Here is an 18,040-nt window from a genome sequence, read left to right on the forward strand (position 1 = left end):
GTGATCTAACAGTGTAACCATCTAAAAATAAGACATCCCCGAAACACACCAACTGAGGAAGAAAATTTAAAAAAAGAATTTAAATAGAGACTTTTTTTTCTTTCCCTCGTTGCAATATAATGTTAGTGATTTTAAAAAAATAGAAGGAGATTTAGCAGCTTTGTTGTCATGTAGCACAAAGTTTCTCTTTACTGCCACAGGCTGAGAATGCTGAACAGGAAAGGCACCAAAGAAAGACACTGGCAATGGAGGTGCTATTGGGAAAATACTGTGTTCAAGCAGAGAATGGGGTTATTTACAAACTACAGAAAAGTCTCAAAAATGCAGATGAGCAAACCTTCCATCATTAAATTACTAGTGTGATGGAAGAAGAGAACTGTTTATTCTACGTTCATATAAAGACAATGGCACTGTTATGAACTTTTAGGAAACTCCTCAACTAGAACCAGAAGCCAACTAAATCAAAACGAAGTAAATAAAATGTGTACAGTCCCACACAGACTAGTACAGTTTACAATTAAATACACAAAACGCTAAACGTGCTAAAGGGAAAGGAATCTGGCATTCTTGGCAAATTTCATCAACCTAAATCAAAGCCCCGTTTTCAGGAGGAAGGTGCGGGTACAGGCAGAGGTGCTGAATACTCCTCTTCTGACTCACTTCCGTCATCATCTTTCTCCTGGTCACTTCCCTCCGTGCTAAGGCGGTCAAAGCCTTTTCGGCTATAGCCTTTCCGGCTTGCGAAGAAGTTTCCGAGGTTTAAGCCTCCACTTCCCTTTCCTGCAGAAATCGAACAATGACAGAGGATTGAGGTAACATTTGCACAAATGATTCTCAGTTTCCTTGTAAATTCTTATGGGGATGGGAAAGGGTAGATATTAGCGGGGGGAAAAAAGTGACATAGAGAGATACTTATCCTACAGTCAGAAAGATACGATTCCACAGATTCATTAAAATAAATAAGGGAAAAACCCAAAGCTCCCCAGGATTATGTGTTTCTACAGGATTACTTCAGATTCACTTTTCACCTCCTGCCTTTTCCAGGCTCTCTGGAATGGGCATCCCCTTGAGCAGCTCTTCATTTCAACGACTTTAGGAAAAGGTCATCTTCACCAAGACATGCACTGACACACTGACAGAAGTGATAGAAAATATAGTGAAGACAAATGAAGCCAGATACAAAGGCAAGAGAAGAGAATTCGATAATACAGAAGAGCAAGCTGGGAAAATGAAGCTGGAGAACCTGCACCAGAGCCACACACTTCAGTTGGTTCATGGTTTGCATTCTGGGGATGCTGTGCTGCACACAAGGAGTTTAATTTCCAGAGAGAAAATAAAAAATATCTCCCTGCTTTTTAAAAGACACGCACTTGTTGACTTTGAATCACATGTGAAGGATTCTAAAAGGTCACAGACATACCTCTAAGTCTTCCCAGAACTCTTCCCGAACTTCCCTCAAGTTTATGTTCAGAATCTGCTAGAAAAAGATGGCATATTTCAAAATGAGTCCCAGACACCTTCCTCAATCCATGGGCTGAACTTTCAACACAAAATAAGGAATTAATTCATGAATGATTAATAACAAGGTCTGGCTCTTGTCTGTATGTATTCTTAGAATTCTAAGGGAAAATAAAGGCAATATATTATTGTGATGTATACAAAGGCCAGAGCTGGGTTTGACTCCTGCCTGTGTCTCTTACGGGCTGTGCAATCTCAATAAATTACTTCTCTGAGCCTCAGTTTTCTCTTCTGAGAAAAGAGAGATCAATGACAATCTCTACCTCTCTGTAAGGTTTAGATGGGATACTGCATGTGACATGCTTGTAACAGTGCCTGGTACACACACAGTAAATGCTCAGTAAATATTAGTTACCTTTATTAGGACAAAAGTCAGTTACCAGTAATGTGTAAAAATTTGGAAGCTTATTACAGTTTTAGGAATATTGGTCTGAGGTTTTTGTCTTTCTATTAAGAACAGTAACATGTCCTGCTTGAGAAAGCTTTGGATCCATGTACACCATTACCTTTTTATATAAGACGGAAGCCAAAAAACCTGAAACCCTGAGTACTTTCAGCCATACAAGGTGACCCCAATTCCAAAATTTGGGCTCCCCAAATTCCAGCCCATCTCCATGAAGAATTGACTTTCTTTCCTTAGTTGGAGGCAGAACTCCTTATGGACTTCCTTTCTCTGTGTGCTGTGTATCTCCCTGCACTCTTTGCCCTGCTTCCAACACTCCCTTAAGGGCTATGGTCAGGGAAAGAAGGCTCAAAGTCTCTAACCAGGAGAGGGGGCAGCATCGTGGAGAAAGCTCACAGGCAGAGGACAGAGCAAAGGAAGGAGTTGGTGGGGAGAGAAATAGGCCAGAAGGGAAGAAAATCTGATGAGACCGTTAGAAAGCCAACAAATTAGACTGTAAATTCCATAAGGACGCGGGACAGTCCCTAGTCAGTATTGCATCCCCTGTGCCTAGGACAGTGTCTGATGTGGAGCTGACATGCTGTAAGGGTGTGCTGAATAAGTGCAAGGGCTTTCGTGAGGGTTATTAAAAACCCTGAGAGACTGGATAAGATCTATCAGGAACAAATGTTGAAAAAAGGTGAGAGGCTGATCTACTTGTAGAATTAAATGTATTAGACTGAACCATATGAAACTGTAGTTTTCTAAATAAAACATGATTGAACAATGGCAGTTTCATATGGTTCGACCTGGGTCCCTGTCTTCCCAACACATGCCTGTAAACTCAGTATCCCGGTAACAGTGCCACGCATGCGTGCTAACAGCAAACAGGAGACACCAAACCTTCTGGACTCCCCAGCCACTCCTCCTCCATTGTGGGTTGATTACCAACATTCCTGCTACCTGCCCCCAGGCCCCATGTGTTCCTGATACTCTGTATTTATCACTGCACTTACCACCCTCTTTTAATACCTTTATGTGTCATTTCTTTTTTATGTGTCATCTATTCTGTGAGCTCCATTTATTTATTCAGTCATTTTCCCAGTGACTATTTATCAAACCCCTAGTGCCAGGAACTCTTATTTGTGCTGGGGATATATCAGTAAACAAGTAAACATACATGATTCTTGCTCTTTTGAAGCTTCCATCTAACTCCATGAAGATAATGACTACATTTACTTATCTTTGCCTCTGCTTAACACAGTTCCATACCCATAACAAGGGCTCCATAGCAGTCCCTTTTGGGAAGAGTTAGCTGTATTTTTGCAGAGTTTTACTGACTGCAGATGAAAAGCAAAAGAAAGTCCTAGAAAAATTCCCTTTCACAAATTATTAAATTAAATCCTCTGGTTTTGTTTCTGTGTCAGGGCTTTGCCATGGGCACTGAATCCCTGCCATGGTCGCCTTGGCCTGAAATATGATCAGATGCTGTTTCTTGATCAAATGCTTCCTTCCACCCTGGTCCATGGATGCCTTCCCAAGCATAGCTGTAGCCTCCTGCCTTAGGACCTGGGGACCCAGCTAAGGGACTGTTCCTGACAGGTGAGGATCACAAGTTGGATTATTTGTTTATTTATGTGGATACCTTGAAAGGGTCCTATAATATGATAATGATTTGATAAAATACTGACACTAGTATTGGACCCTCCCTTGTTTGGTTAGGGAAGGCTGATGGCCTAAATGATGACTATTTAAAAACTATCAAATGGTTTCTTATATCAAATGGTTTCCTGAGAGCTGAGGTTTAAGACAAGTACCTTTTATGACTTCTTATGATGTTTATTACTTTATTACCAATGATTATTCCTAAAAATTATTGGTGGTATTAATTGAGCACTTACTAAGTGCCAGGTACTGTGATAAATGCTTTATGTACATTATTTCATTTAATCGTTACACAACCTTGTGAGTATTTTATCCCCACTTTATAGATGAAGTGGCTTAGAGAGATTAAGTAACTTGCCCAAGGTCATGTAGCTAGGAGCTAGAGCCAGGACTAGGGAAAAATACAACTTCTAAAAAACTGACCCAGGCATTTTGAGGTCTGGGCCTGTTTCTAACAGAAGGGATCTCCTCCTTCCTGACCCTTCAGATAATTTATACTGACTCTACTTATCTATGCAGTTTCATATGGAGACATTAAATGGGTTTAAGCCAACGCTAAAAGGCAACAATAAAGGTTATATTTTAATCTAACTATCTAAATTTTGAAGCTCCAGATATATTTTCCACTGTGATACTAACTATAGACAATATTTGGAACATAGACAATGTTGAAAAAGGTAGAGAACACAAGAAAAAAAACAACACTGAAAAACATCACAACCAAACTTTGAGGATAACCAGGCCAAACATTCTTTCGAAGGTAAGGTTCCAAGTTCAAGGGGCTCATTTTACTTGCCTCCAAAGGCCCTTGATTTTTTCCACCGAATAAATAAGGCAATGGCCAGCAGGACAACCACCGGAATAACCAGAAGGGTTGTAATGAGAATCACGGGCACTCCCGAGCCTGGCTCTTGGATCAGTTTCTGTTTCTCTTGCATCTTCTGCAATTCTGAGGAGGTGGGTTTGTTCTCCATTTTGGTTTCAACAACTGCCTCGGATTCTTCAGGGAAAGAAGAGTTTACAATATTCAACTAACTCAAAGACTCCAAAACCCTCCCACCCGCCCCTACCCAGTCAAATTAACAGCTGCTCATGAAGAACTTGTTGAGCTCAATGCATGTGGGGTTCATATTTCAATATCTGCATCTACCGAGCTGGCAATTGTGACTAGCAAATTCCCAGTGAATGATTTTTCACCTTTATATTGGGTTTCTTTGGTTCTGCTCTTTGTTCCCTCTTTTAACTATAATTCCACAAAAGATATATCCTACTTTTGCATTTTTTCAAAGTTAAAATGGACAGGCAGCATGGTGTAGGGGACAGAACTGGCATGCACGGTGGAGTCAGATGAATCTGGGCTCAAATCCCAGTTCTCCTACAATAGCCAGCGTGTGTAACTTTGGGCAAGTTACTTAAGTGACTGTGCCTTGGAAACCTCTGTATAACTGTGATGATGATAACAACCTCCTTCATGAAATTATTGAGGATAAATGTTTATCATAAAAAAGGTGCTTAATAAGTATTTGTTTCCTTGTGTCTTCAGTTTATGAACCTCTTTCATGTTCAATGAATTATTGGTACCTCACATGCATAGTTGCACATATTAATTCTAGAATTATGAAATGGAAAAAGGAACTGTGTCTTTTCCAGGTTGTTTTCTACCATTCCCAGCAAGTTGTAAGTGCACACAGATGCACTGTATGTCCATTTGTTGTTGATGAAAATAACTTACACAACTATTCTGTGATATTGGCAGATACTGGGTAGATATCAGGCCTAAAGTACTGCTTGGGAAGTTGATACAATAAAACCATATAAGCAGCTGCAGAAATCTTATTAACTACTGACTTGAAAATGAGGTTGAACCTTGAGGCATTCTTGCCCCCAAGAAGCACATATATGTGTTTGTACAAGAACCCTGTGTGTGAAGGCTGGAAGTCACAACCATGTTTGCCAAAAGGCTCACAGGTTTCTGAACTTCAACTTCTTGGTGTGCCCTCTGCCCTATGATACAGAGTGCATCATATGGCCTCATGGAAATTTTGACAAAATGGCAGGGATAAGTGGTTTAACATGATCAGGAAAATCTTTGGTTAATATTTAATATGTATGGACACAGCTTAGTAGCTTGCTGGACACTTCTCCAAGGAAGCATTTCTTAAATTACTTAAGGCATTGTAAACACAATTTATGATACACACAATTGGGAGGTCCCAGGTTTTTGCCTCAATGTTCTGAGCCAGGCTCCTTCCCGGTCTCAGTTAAATCTATGAAGCACATACTCTGTTTCAGGTATCGTTCTCATTCAATCATCACACCAAGCCTATGAGTGGGCACTATTATTATCACCATTTTACAGATGGCCTCACAGTCTTCATTTCCTTCCCTGTACTGTGATTAAGGGGAGACCAGTATTTCCCTTCCTTTATCCACTGAAGTGGGTCTTGAAACTTCAGTGGGAAAGAAGGAAGGGGATTGGTTCATAGATCTAAATGGTTAATCTTTCTAAGTCTCAGTTTCCAAGAGGAATATGAATGTGATTCTTACTCTTCCTGACCACTAGCTGTTTTGTCTTTTTCTTCACTGTTGTACAAAAGGTATACAAATTGTTCTACATTTAAGCTTGTTCTATATTTAAGCAAAAAATAACAATAAAGAGATGATAGGATTAAAAAATATAGGCCAAAGATATAGATTGGTAGTCAAGAACTTGTTGCCTTGGAAGAAGGGTTTATTTCTATTTGAAAGTGACTATAATCAGAGTAATTACATAGCACTTTCTACCTGTCATTCAGTGGTTTACCTACACCTAAGTCATTGGCTGTACCAGTTCATATCTAGTTTCATCGATAAGGCAGAGCTAGGATCGGGCTCCAATAAAAGGAAAGAAGAACTATGAAGTAGGTGACAGGCTAACAGAATCATTTTACCATTCATAGTAAGTATGCTGAGAATGAGGTAATGAACTTGCTAAGATACGCACACTGCACTTTAGAAATTCTTGATTTCCACATCCCTTCTGTATGCTGAGTGCCATCTACTAAAAATAGTTGAACTTTCTAACTTTTGGAACCAGCTGAAGTATGTTTAGATTTTAAAAGATGCTCTACATTTTAAAGAAAGAGGATAAAAAATTTTAATTTCCCAATATAAAAGAAAAAATTGCTGCTCTTCTTAGAAGCCTTTATAAGTGGAGTAAAAAGCCTAAAAAATCGTTATCATTTAAGAGACTAAGAATTCCATTCAAAGCGTAAAGAGCAATCTAAATTCTGTCACTTTTACTCTTTATCCTAAGTTCTTTAATTAAAACCCCCAGTAATTTAGAGCATCCCTGATGAAGATGGAATGGAGAAGCTCTAAGATTAGCCAGGACCTGGGGCTTCTGGAAGGTGGGGGTACCCCATGTGACATTGTGACATTCTCCTATATAAGAGGCCAGATGTATTCAATCTGCAACAAAATATGTATTCAAACAAGCTTTCTTGGAATCTCTAGAGATACTTGGAAATAAAAAGAATTTTGAAAGCTGATGTATAGGAAGCTTTTTCCTTCTTCTTTAAAGCAATGCATTTAGAAAGGGAGGCTAGGTGCACTCCCATGTGAGCTCACACACACAAGCACGTGCATGTCTCTCCCCCCTTGACAGAAGGGGAGAAGCCCAGAGATCACTTGGAGTAACTGGGACAGGAAAGGAGAGACATTCTTAATACAGCAACATAGCAATTATGACCCAGTCCCTCACAGATGGAACTGAAGGCTGTAGACGGCATACCGGCAAGTAACATGTTAGAAGACATGAAAAGTACATATAGCACCAATGAGATTACAGGCATACTTTGGAGCTATTGCAGGTTCAATCCTGGACCAACTCAATAAAGCAAATATTGCAATTAAGCGAGTCACATAAATTTTTTTGTTTGCCAGTGTATATAAAAGTTATCTTTACGTTATACTGTAGTCTATTAAGGGTGCAACAGCATTATGTCTTAAAAAACAATGTATATACTTTAATTAAAAAATAGTTTCTTGCTAAAAATGCTAACCATGATCTGAGCCTTCAGCGAGTTCATAGTAGTAACATCAAAGATGGTGATCACAGATCACCATAACAAATAATATTGAAAAAGTTTGAAATATTTCAAGAATTTCCAAAATGTGACACAGAGACACGAAGTGAGCAAATGCTGTTGGAAAACGGTGCCGACAGACTTGCTCAATGCAGGGCTGCCATAAACCTTCCATTAGTAAGAAACACAAAGTGCGTATCTGCAAAGTGCAATAAAACGAGTATTCCTGTACTCATTTTTTGGTTTGTTTGTTAAATGCAATGTGCTTCCCCTACAATGTGTTGCTCTCCATAAGGTCTAAGATGCTAACTGCTAAAAACAGAGAATTTATTTTTATTTTCTTAAGTCTGATTTGCCATCATCTTGTACGGTGGGGGTGGGGAAGGGGTGAAGGGCTATGCTTTTGGTGGGATATTGGCATATCTATTTTATCCCTAGTAACTTTATTCGAAAGTTTCAATCCCTTTCCTAAGTTTCTATCATCACAAATTCTCTCATCCCTGAAACTCCCTGAGAACACAACACTGGTTCTGAAACTCTATTACTGATCGGTTGTGTAACCTTTCACAGCGGGGATGAGTGTCATCAAAGGTTACTCGAATTTCAAAATTTACAATTACCATGTATCTACAGGGCTGTTAAATCTGGGATGGTGTTTCTCCCTCTCTTTGTAAGAGGTGGTTTAAATTAAGCTTCCAGATTTTGATAAAAGACAAACTCTTGGAGATCCAGAATGATTTATATTCCTTTTTGTAATAAGAAAATAATCTTTTAAAAAAAAGTTTAATGAGAGTCATACAGAATCAAAGAGGACTAGAACAAGTTCATTTGGGGTTGGCTATTCCTAACTATTAAAATGGAACTGTCATGACAAGGCATTTCAATTAAATTGACTATTTGAGCTGCTGAGAGGTTTCTCGACCAAACAGACTCAGTGGTGTGCAGGAGAGAGGATGTAGCCAATGGGTGAGATCAGTGTGGTTGGGCTGTTCACAGCAGGTCAACCAGTATAGTCTCAGAGTTTTGGGGGGATCTATTTAAATAGATATAGTCTGAGGCCACTTCAAAATCCCAGAGATTTCACAGTAAACTGCAACCATCTGCAACCTGTAGTTCCTAGAAGAATTTATGGTGAATGAATTGGTGGTATTGATCTCTCCTCAGCAGTACAGTAATAGTGGTTAAGAGCATAGCTTTGGTGCCAGACTGGTTTAAATTCTGGCTCTACCATTTAATATCTTAGTAGTAATTCTGATCCTCAATTTTCTCACATATGTAAAATGGGGATAATAGCAATTATCATATGGTTGGTGTAAGGATTAACCTTAATTCTCTGTATAGCCCATTTTTTGTGCTCCATAAATGATAGCTCTTATTAATAACAGTATCTTTTCCAATGTCTTTATTCCAGGGCGAATAGAACTTATCGATAACTCTTTACATAACAATAACAGAAAAACAGCAGATCAGGAACTTCTTCAATATGTGTAGTATGAATGTAGTGTCACCTGGGTAGAATCTCTACAAATGCCAAACACTTGCTATTTATTTATTTTATAATATTATCTTAGCCCTTTCAACCTTGAGCCGGCTATATTTTCTTATCTGCCTATATAAAATCCCTAAACTGCCTCTTGGTTCTGGCTTCTTTTCCTCTCTTTTCCACCTGCTTTCATGAAAAAGGAAAACACGTAAGCCTAGGCATAAGTCTTAATATCTGGGAGAATCATTTGTAAAGCAACTAAGAATTGAATCACTTTGCTACTTAAACATTAGGAACACATCTAGTGAGTTCTTAACTACACGACAATATCAAATCCCTGAAAATAGTAGAAAATGTATAAATATAAACTGATCCTAAGAAAGGGAGAAAATAATTTGACTGGGATTACAAACGAACCCAGTAGTTTTGCCAGTAGCTAAATTCCATCTCCCCATGTCTTACAATACATACCAATGATATAATACTTATTTCTATATATGAATATGCATGTATGTATGTACACATACACACAGAGTCCTTATAGGCTATAAGTCTCTTGAAGTCAGGCAGTTTCATTGCTATAGTGCCTTACACATAGATGGCCCTCAGTAAATGTTGGGGGCTGAATGGTACTAAGATTGGAGCTTAGGGAGCAGCTAATCTTTTCAGGCCCCTATATTATTAACTCTCCAAAGATATTTTTCACTCTAAAGATTAGAGCCCATTGAGGAAGGCCTTTCCCAGCATGCTGGATGTTATTTTTCTATTTGCCTGAGGTTAAAATACTTCCAAAAGTGACTGACTGACTTTTTTTCCTCTCTGAATGCCTCTGACCCACTTGTTGTAGATTTCTTACATCCCCAATCACTTTTCATCACTTGAAATCAGTGAGTTTGAGCTCATTATTACTATTCCATTTTATCAGAAAAAGCAGTGGCAGCATGCAAGTTTAAAGGCTCAAGTACATAGTAGAAGTTATAGATAATTTATCAGATTATATTTTTGGCCTGATAATTTTTAAGTGCAATCAAGAGTCATAAAAGAATTCAACACAAATAGGCTTGGGTTTCATAGTCACAAGAGGAATCTGACCAACCTTTGATTTCCTGGACCTCAATGCCAGCCTTTTTAACTGATCGATGTTCCATTTCTGTAACACAGAACAGCAAGGAGAGAGAAAATCAGAATCCCCAAAAAGAATATTTGAAAACTTAATTTGGTATTAATTTTTCTCAGTAGATAATATTTCTTTAATTCATCAAATACATTATTATATTAGAAAAGAGTTTGATACAAATCACTAATTAGGTGCCAGGTCCATGAATCCTGGATACAATCCTCCTAGGGAAAGCTGAAATAATATTTCTAAGGTCTTCATATCTAAAATGAGATTTTCCATGTGGAGTTTACAATTCTGTATTATTTCTGAAATATCAAGTAGTTCTGTTTTCATGTGGACATCTTAGACTGACTACTAGTTCTGCCATGTTTGACTATCAGTCTTCTAGTTGACAAATTGATTTGACTAGTTAAATACTACAATATAAATACACAAGACACTTGTTTAGTCTTCTATGGCAGTCTTATTGTTCCCAAGGTACTGTTTTTTCCAGATTTATTATTTGGCTGCATTCTAGACTGTGCAGAAGGCTTTTTCTCTTTCATAGCTGAATGCTGTATTGTAGTGCTTCTCAATCAGGGGATATTTCAAAACAACTTGGGAAGTCTTTCCAAAATACCCATATTATAACCCTTCTTCTTTCTATAGATCTTGAATGGGGTCTGGCCATGTGAGCTTTGAAAACCTTCTCCAGGTGACTTGGATATGCATCTCTGTTTAGTACCAGCCGCTAGGGTGGAATAATGAGCCTTAGACGGGAATCTTAACGAGTTCAAGTATCATACTCCTATCTGTAAAATGAAGATACTAGTTAGATTTCCGAAGTTTTTTCCATCTTGAAAGGTATTTATTCATTTTTTATTCTGAAAAGCCTGGGTTCACTCATGCAGTTGGGAATTATCCATCTCTCTTTGCTTTCCTGTCTGCCTATACCTTCTGGTTCTTCTTTGAGGAGGCAGGTGGTAGGAGAGGCACACTTGCAGGGGAACGTGCAGCTACTGCTGGAGGGGAAGAGTCCATGGGCACCTCTGTGCACTCAGCCCTAACTGGGTCCTTATTAAAAAACAGCAAAAATTACTCAAAGGACAATTCTGAAGACAACGGTTACCAAATTTACTTGGGCTCCAAGACCTGTACAGTATATGATTAAAGTTTTTGGACTCATGATTTTACTCTTCTTTGTTATACCTTGTATTTTTTCTTTGTTGTAATTTGCATTTTTCCTTATTATAAGTAGTATTTCTTATCTTCATCAAGTCCACAAGTCTTTATTATTTCTCTATTTAAAACTGCTATTGTAGGTCCTGATACCTCAAATTTATTATCTGTAATTCTTTTCCTTAACCTCATCTTCTCCTACTGTTTGGACCCTGCCATATTTTAAAAGCATCTCTGGACATTGAGGTTTGTGGCTTCCTAAGCATTTGGTACTGTTCAATTTAGAAAACTTAAGTTTTTAGTATGATATCGGTAGCTATGTTAGTATACTTTTTAAGAATTAGAAATAGTGCCCGAATTGCAATTAGAAGTCTCCAAACTATCTGGCCCGATCCTGATAGAGAAACTCTTCTGTCCGCAGACACACTTTTGGAGTTACATGAAAACATAGTTCAGTATTTTGCACAAGCTTTAGTCTAAAGGGAAAATGCAGAGGGCTTCCTGTTTGGGATGATATGTGTCTGACTCAGATGCTGGTCTTCCAAGATGCTCAGCAGCTACTGAGAGCTGAAGAGCCACGTGGGAAGTGATGCCTCAGTCAGGCCCTCTGCTTTGCCAGAGTCATCTCCTCCTTCTGGAACTAAGCTGGAATTAACATTGGCTTTCAATGTAACAGACATTACTTCAGGCATCAAGAATTTCCTGTGGAATATCTGTGGAAACAAGGGGATAACTGCCAGCAGAAAAAAAAAAAAAAAGTATCTTTCCGCTTTTAAAAAAGTTAATCCCTGAAATGACTACCAACAGGTCTTTTAACAACTGTCAGTCGTACCTTGATTTCCTACTCTACTCCTAGCAATAAAAAGAGGTGGACATGCAAATTTTTTGACATGTTTTTAAGCAATAAAACTGAGGGAAAATGTGGACAATAATGCTGTAAAAGTCATACTTTCAGTTGAGGTGAACTTCCACACGGTATTGGTGTGAGCGTCTCCAACATACACGGTCCCGTCTTCAGACGCAGTGATGTCATGAGGCATGTCAAAGTGCTGCCAAAACAAGAAGCACATAGTGTGGTGGTGAGCCTATACTTGAGTTCTTTATGAAAAGGCAGACAAACACAGTATAGCACACAAGAAAACCATAAGCATGTTACTCAAACCAGAGAAACAATGATTCCCATCAAAGCAACTCTAGGCCAAAAAGAGTCATCCCTTCACGCACTGGGCACTGCCTCTGCCAGACATAATTCTGTGTGCTGGGAAACACTGAGGCAGCCTCATCACTAACTTTCAAGTCTTTTAAGAAGTGAACATTTACAAGCAGATTACTTTTTTACACTCTTCATCAGTTGGTGTTCATTATTTACCTAATTATTTATATTTATAAATAATATTTTTTGCCTTCATATTTCTTCTACCTTTAGTCATTGTCAAATGTGCCTGTTTTAATTTATACAACTAAAAAGGACCAGGTCTTAATTTTTGTTATTATTCTCATCAAGCTATCATAAGCTTCCTTAAAAAGTATTTTTATATTACTGATAAGAGGAATCATTTCAAAGATTCAGGACTTTCAGATTATTTCTGAAATGCATACTAGGCGATAAGCAGTAAGGTCGGGTTTTCTACTCTGAAGCCCAGTGTTGACAATATTTTTGGTCAGCAAAGGAAACAAACTGAGTGTGCCCTTCAGTATTTCCCAGTTTTTGTACTTACTTCAGATACACTGGTGTTTTAATATGTCTTTCTTCATGACACATTTCCATACCAAATCATGCCATCTCAATCATGAGGACACAGGAGACAGGGGAGCCCTTTATGTGACTTTATCGGGGTCACCGAGTTAGTTTCTTGGAGAGCAGGCTTAAAATGTGCTGCTTCCATTTCCATCTGTCTACTGCAGATTTCAAGAGTGCCACGTGTTGGCTAGTTGGCAGGATGTGGATGATTTTCTTCATCTTTGAGGCCAGGAGGCCTGCTTGAGTGTACCATTCTCAAAAATATGATCAGTGAGTATGAATAGGAACATTATCCTGACTTATGGGCTTACCAGATAGCATCTGTCCACTTTGGTTTGCTGAGTACAAAGGGAGCTAATGAGGCAAACTCCTCTTCTTAGCCCACTGTAGGAGGGGCAGAATACATGCTTTGGAGAAACTACTGTGCTTTGAAAATCAGCAACAATTTGTCACATTGAAAAGAAAAATGAGACAGCCATGCTGAGGAGGCTCATTCCTTCAAACTATCAAATGAGCTTGACAAATGTGCAGGAGAAGGACAGAGAGCCAGAAATCAAAACACTGCCTTGCTGAAGTCTCCCAAGCCAGTCGTTAAATGTTCATCTTTATTTTGGGTTCAGCTGATAGGTGGCAACAGAATTGCATATCACAGGGAGTTCTTCCTCTATGCCCAAATATGTTTTTAGAAACTGCTTTGCAAAAGATGTGGTTGTAAAGTACTTCATATTTTCTGATGGGAAAAAATATTATAATAGGTGGAGAAACAAAGGTGAGGGGGTAATGTTTGAACTATTCATTGGTAAGGACTTTGCTTTAAATTAATCACAATATGTCATCAGTTCAAGGCTAGAATAACAATCAACCTCTATCTGTGGTTCTCAAACTGAACCAGGGAGACAGGGGTTCAGCTGGAAATATTTTGGGGCCACAGGAGTGGTTCAGGGGGAAGCTTAGTGATGGGACTTTGGGACCTCTATTCCTACTGCAATCACAGGCACTCAACTATAATCTTTTAAATGAATTATTCTACTGCTCTGTGTCATTTGAGACAAAATTATGCTGTAAGATTTAGTGTTAGGTTTTAAGACTTCAGAGTTGGACAGATTTAAAGATCTACTCTAGGCTTTGAAATCTTCTCTTGAGGTGCTTCTCCCTAACAAAATAAAAGTGATCAGAGAAAAGAATGATAACAACTTCCTGGGCATCTGGTGACATAGCCCAGGGCAATTTGCCCTCAAAACCTTATATTCTGTCTTAAAAATTCATAAGGAATTTGTGTTCTCCATATCCTATGTTTGCATTAACACAAAATAATGTTTAAACTTACTTCATATTAAGCAAAATCATTCTCTAAGAAGTTGTACCAAGTTATGTTATGGTTTAATATATCCCGTGGCCTCAATACTAAACACATTTTTGAGTCAAAAAGACCTGAGTTTAAGATCCAGGTGTGCTACTTACTGTGTAGCTTTAGATATGTAATTTCACTTGTGTGAACCTTAGGCTCAGACACTGTCAAATATTGTGATTTTAATCTCCATTGTTAAGGTTGGAGAAATAACACGAATCTGGAGTTACTATTCCCTTCTTTCTATCTTTCTTATTTATTTTATTTTTTGGTATGGAGCAGTGGGGATTATTCCTTTCCTTTTCCACATGAGCATCCGTGCAGAAGAAAGAAGACAAAAAAACGCCTGCCTGAAGGGTGTATGAAAGCCGATGACAGGGACCATAGTCTTTGCTATGATTATGGGAGCAAGAATGTGAGGGGCAACTATGTATCTTTTGCCCTCAGAACTTTTTGACATCATTTGATAGAATCATCTTCTTTATTGTCCTACTGTCTCAGCTTCCCTGCATAGAGATAAAGATGGAGATCATACATTCAGACATAAACATTCCTAAAGAATGTAATAGAAGAGGGAGAACTGAAGTATATGAGGAGATAAGTAGTGGACAGGCACGAACAGCAGCATAGACACATTATGTAAAACTTGACTTTTGACTTGCAGGAAAAATCACTTCTTACATAGGAGTCAATACACCATATTATTCCCTTCACCCAAACTTAATCTTTGTGATGATAATCTAATTAAGTGAAAATTCTGAGAGATTCATAAACCGGTTTCAGTTTACTGAGTCAACACAGAACACATTTCTATGTTTTGGTGTAATATCAAGTCTTGTTTATTGAAAGGAAAAGCAAATTTCATCTTGGAGTTAGACTCTCTTTTCAAGTTTGCTGTATTGACCCATATATTGTGACTTATTCATTGCTGAACGTCTGATGAATACTGATGTTTAGGCACAAGGCTGTCTGAAATTTTCATTCAGGGCTGCTCACATTTTTACGAGAGTACGGCTCATTTAGAATCTAGCCTCTAGCTTAGCACTTAGTGTTGATTTCTAGATGTATATTTGAATTAAAAGTTAATATCCTGATTGACATAGTTCATTATTATTAAAAGAAAAATCAAGCAAACACTGTGTTAATGCAAAGTGAAGACCTGAAAGGAAGTGAAGTATCTCACTTTCTTTATCAATAGATATGAAGAAGCTCAAAGCAGTGAAACAATGAAGATCAGATAATCAGTCAGGATGTGAAACACTACTGAGGTAAAATACCTATTATCAATGTAATGAATTTCTTTCTGAAGGGTTATTATGATTGGATATTTGATTGCTTATTGCTTTTCAGGTGAAATACTTCTACGAAAAGTCCTGTTTGTTATGTATCAATAGAAACTCCAAAAAAAAAAAATTGTACAGGAATCTTTACTTCAGATTCAGTTTGGTTCAACTTGGATCCTGTAAGTTTTGTTCAACTTCAACTGAGGGAAAGGCTGTGCCCTGTTCTGTTCACCATCGTATCCTTAGTATCTAGCATAATACCTGACACAGAGTAGGTACTTAATAAATAGCTCTAGAATGAATTTTAATAAATCCCAGACTGGCTGTCAGTGTTCTAACATTGGCATTGTAAAGTTTTTTTTTTAAGCTAGCAAATTTGGTGTCTTAGAGAATACTATAAGACTTTGAGTATGGAAATATGGTTTATCCAGTGGCTTATGACAGTTGCATTTTGATCCATTTAAGTTTTTAAAAGCTGATAAATCTTTACAAATTTTGAAAAATAACTCTTATTTGCAGCATTTTAGCTAAAATCTATGTACCACAAGCACATTCAGGCAGTGTATATGAGCATTCTGATCATTTTGGCAATCATTTTGCAAAGAAAGCAAACTTAGGAGACAGAGGGCTATGGGCACACTGCACCACAGTCACTGTGTTTGTAAAAAGCACTGTTAGAATAAACAGTGGTATACCATTGTGAGGTCAAAACTAGACTTTAATCTTTTACCTAAACCAAATCTCTAGAACTTGAATACATTCTAAGGAGTGCTATTTTCAAGTCTTGTTGCTCAGTGTAGTCACAGCATAAAAAAAGCAAACACAATTTCTGTTGAATCTAAGAGAACTATAAAATTGTAGTTTAACATATTGTGGTATCTTCTTTACTTGGATGAAACCAGGAAAAGACTTACATTTTAGATAATCTAACTAAAGTGAATTTAAACCTGCTCTTGTGTGCAAATCAACTAAGAGCCTTAGAATTGCGTACAGTGTTAATTTGCATCTGAAGAAATTCACTGAGGAATAGATAAGGACATTTATTCTAAATAAAACATAGTATACAGCACTCCCATCAACCTCGCTAAGAAAGTAATCACATGTCCTTTAAGTTTTTAAAAAATTATTCAAGTATAAATCGAATTCCAAGATTCATATTTTAGTTTTATTCTCATGAAAACTGATACATAGTTAATGTATGTGAATACCTTGCGCACTGGCTTGAAGACGTCTATAATTTCCCCACTGGAAAAGTTCATCACAAATCCTTGTACAGGTTCTTGGTCCTCAAAGTAAGGCTTCCCATTCACCGCAAAGAGCAAACCTGTGACAACATATCCAGTCAACCTTCCTTTAAAATATGGATAAGACTGGCTTTTCAATACATGTGTGTACATCACACAAACAAGAAATGTAGGGTCAACCTGGTTCCTCCAATTGGCAACAAAAGTAGAAAACAAAATACTTAGCAGATGTCTCTTTCTGAATAATAAGATAAGGAGTTAGGAGACTAACTTCCTTGTAATAGAAAAACCAGGAACTGCAAAGCTTGTTCCACTTAGGAAGCCAGTAGAAATCAGGAATACATAGATATGGAGGAGATGACATAGGTAGAGGAATAGATATATAGACATCACAGGTATTCTAAATAGGGATGGGAAGAGTCAGGTTATTTAAGGCAATCATTTTGGGGTATCAGATCTTTTAAAAAATATGTAATATCTACTATAGTTACAAGTAGAATCAAAGAAAAATATGCAAAGAAAGTGAAGTTACACTGTAGATAGAAGAATGATCCGATTTTAAACAACTAACACTTGAAAATGTGAGACGCATATTTCAGATTATCAAAGACATTTTTTCTAATTAAAAAAATTAGACCATCTTTTTATATTAACTCCATGAATACTCTTTGAAGTAAACTTATATTTCTTAGTATAGTAGTGTTTATCCAAAATAATGGAAACTGTGATGTTCTGGTTAAATAAATACTTCAGATCATTAAATATTATGTTTTAAAGAATTAAAACACTAAAATATACATAATACTAAACCAGTGTTGAAGGGTTTTTCATCTTTCTTTAAGGATTTCAGGATAGGGGTCTTTAGCACATTGTATTAAGAAAAAATCAACACTGTCAACATCAATTACTGTTGTGTAACGTTGTAGAGAGAATTCCAATTATAATACACTTTGTCTTTTGCTGAGATTCTCTTTTTAACCAGATTTCCTCTCATCTTTTCTCCTGACGTTTTCCTCCTCATATTTGATTTA

At 37.5% G+C, this 18,040-nt stretch overlaps 1 protein-coding gene across 16 annotated transcripts in view; it reads right to left on the reverse strand.

Annotated features, from left to right (window-relative positions):
• Positions 1–604: 604 nt before the first annotated feature.
• PAM (peptidylglycine alpha-amidating monooxygenase) overlaps positions 605–18,040 on the reverse strand; it is a gene marked incomplete at its 3' end in the record, with an annotated part of 155,283 nt that continues 137,847 nt past the window's right edge. For 3 of the 16 annotated variants that reach the window (XM_079703719.1, XM_079703726.1, XM_079703715.1), the window contains 6 exons: positions 16,974–17,089; positions 12,343–12,442; positions 10,212–10,265; positions 4,362–4,565; positions 1,421–1,474; positions 605–780 (listed from right to left, as the gene is read on the reverse strand). In XM_079703719.1, coding sequence (XP_079559845.1) covers positions 605–780; positions 1,421–1,474; positions 4,362–4,565; positions 10,212–10,265; positions 12,343–12,442; positions 16,974–17,089 — 704 coding nt within the window. Of the gene's footprint in view, positions 781–1,420; positions 1,478–4,361; positions 4,566–10,193; positions 10,266–12,342; positions 12,443–16,973; positions 17,090–18,040 lie in introns of all 16 variants that reach the window. The other 13 variants (XM_079703718.1, XM_079703725.1, XM_079703717.1 and 10 more) reach the window with 7 other exon arrangements.

This window comes from Hyperoodon ampullatus (assembly GCF_949752795.1).
Source record: "Hyperoodon ampullatus genome assembly, chromosome: 4".
NCBI lineage: Eukaryota > Metazoa > Chordata > Mammalia > Artiodactyla > Ziphiidae > Hyperoodon > Hyperoodon ampullatus.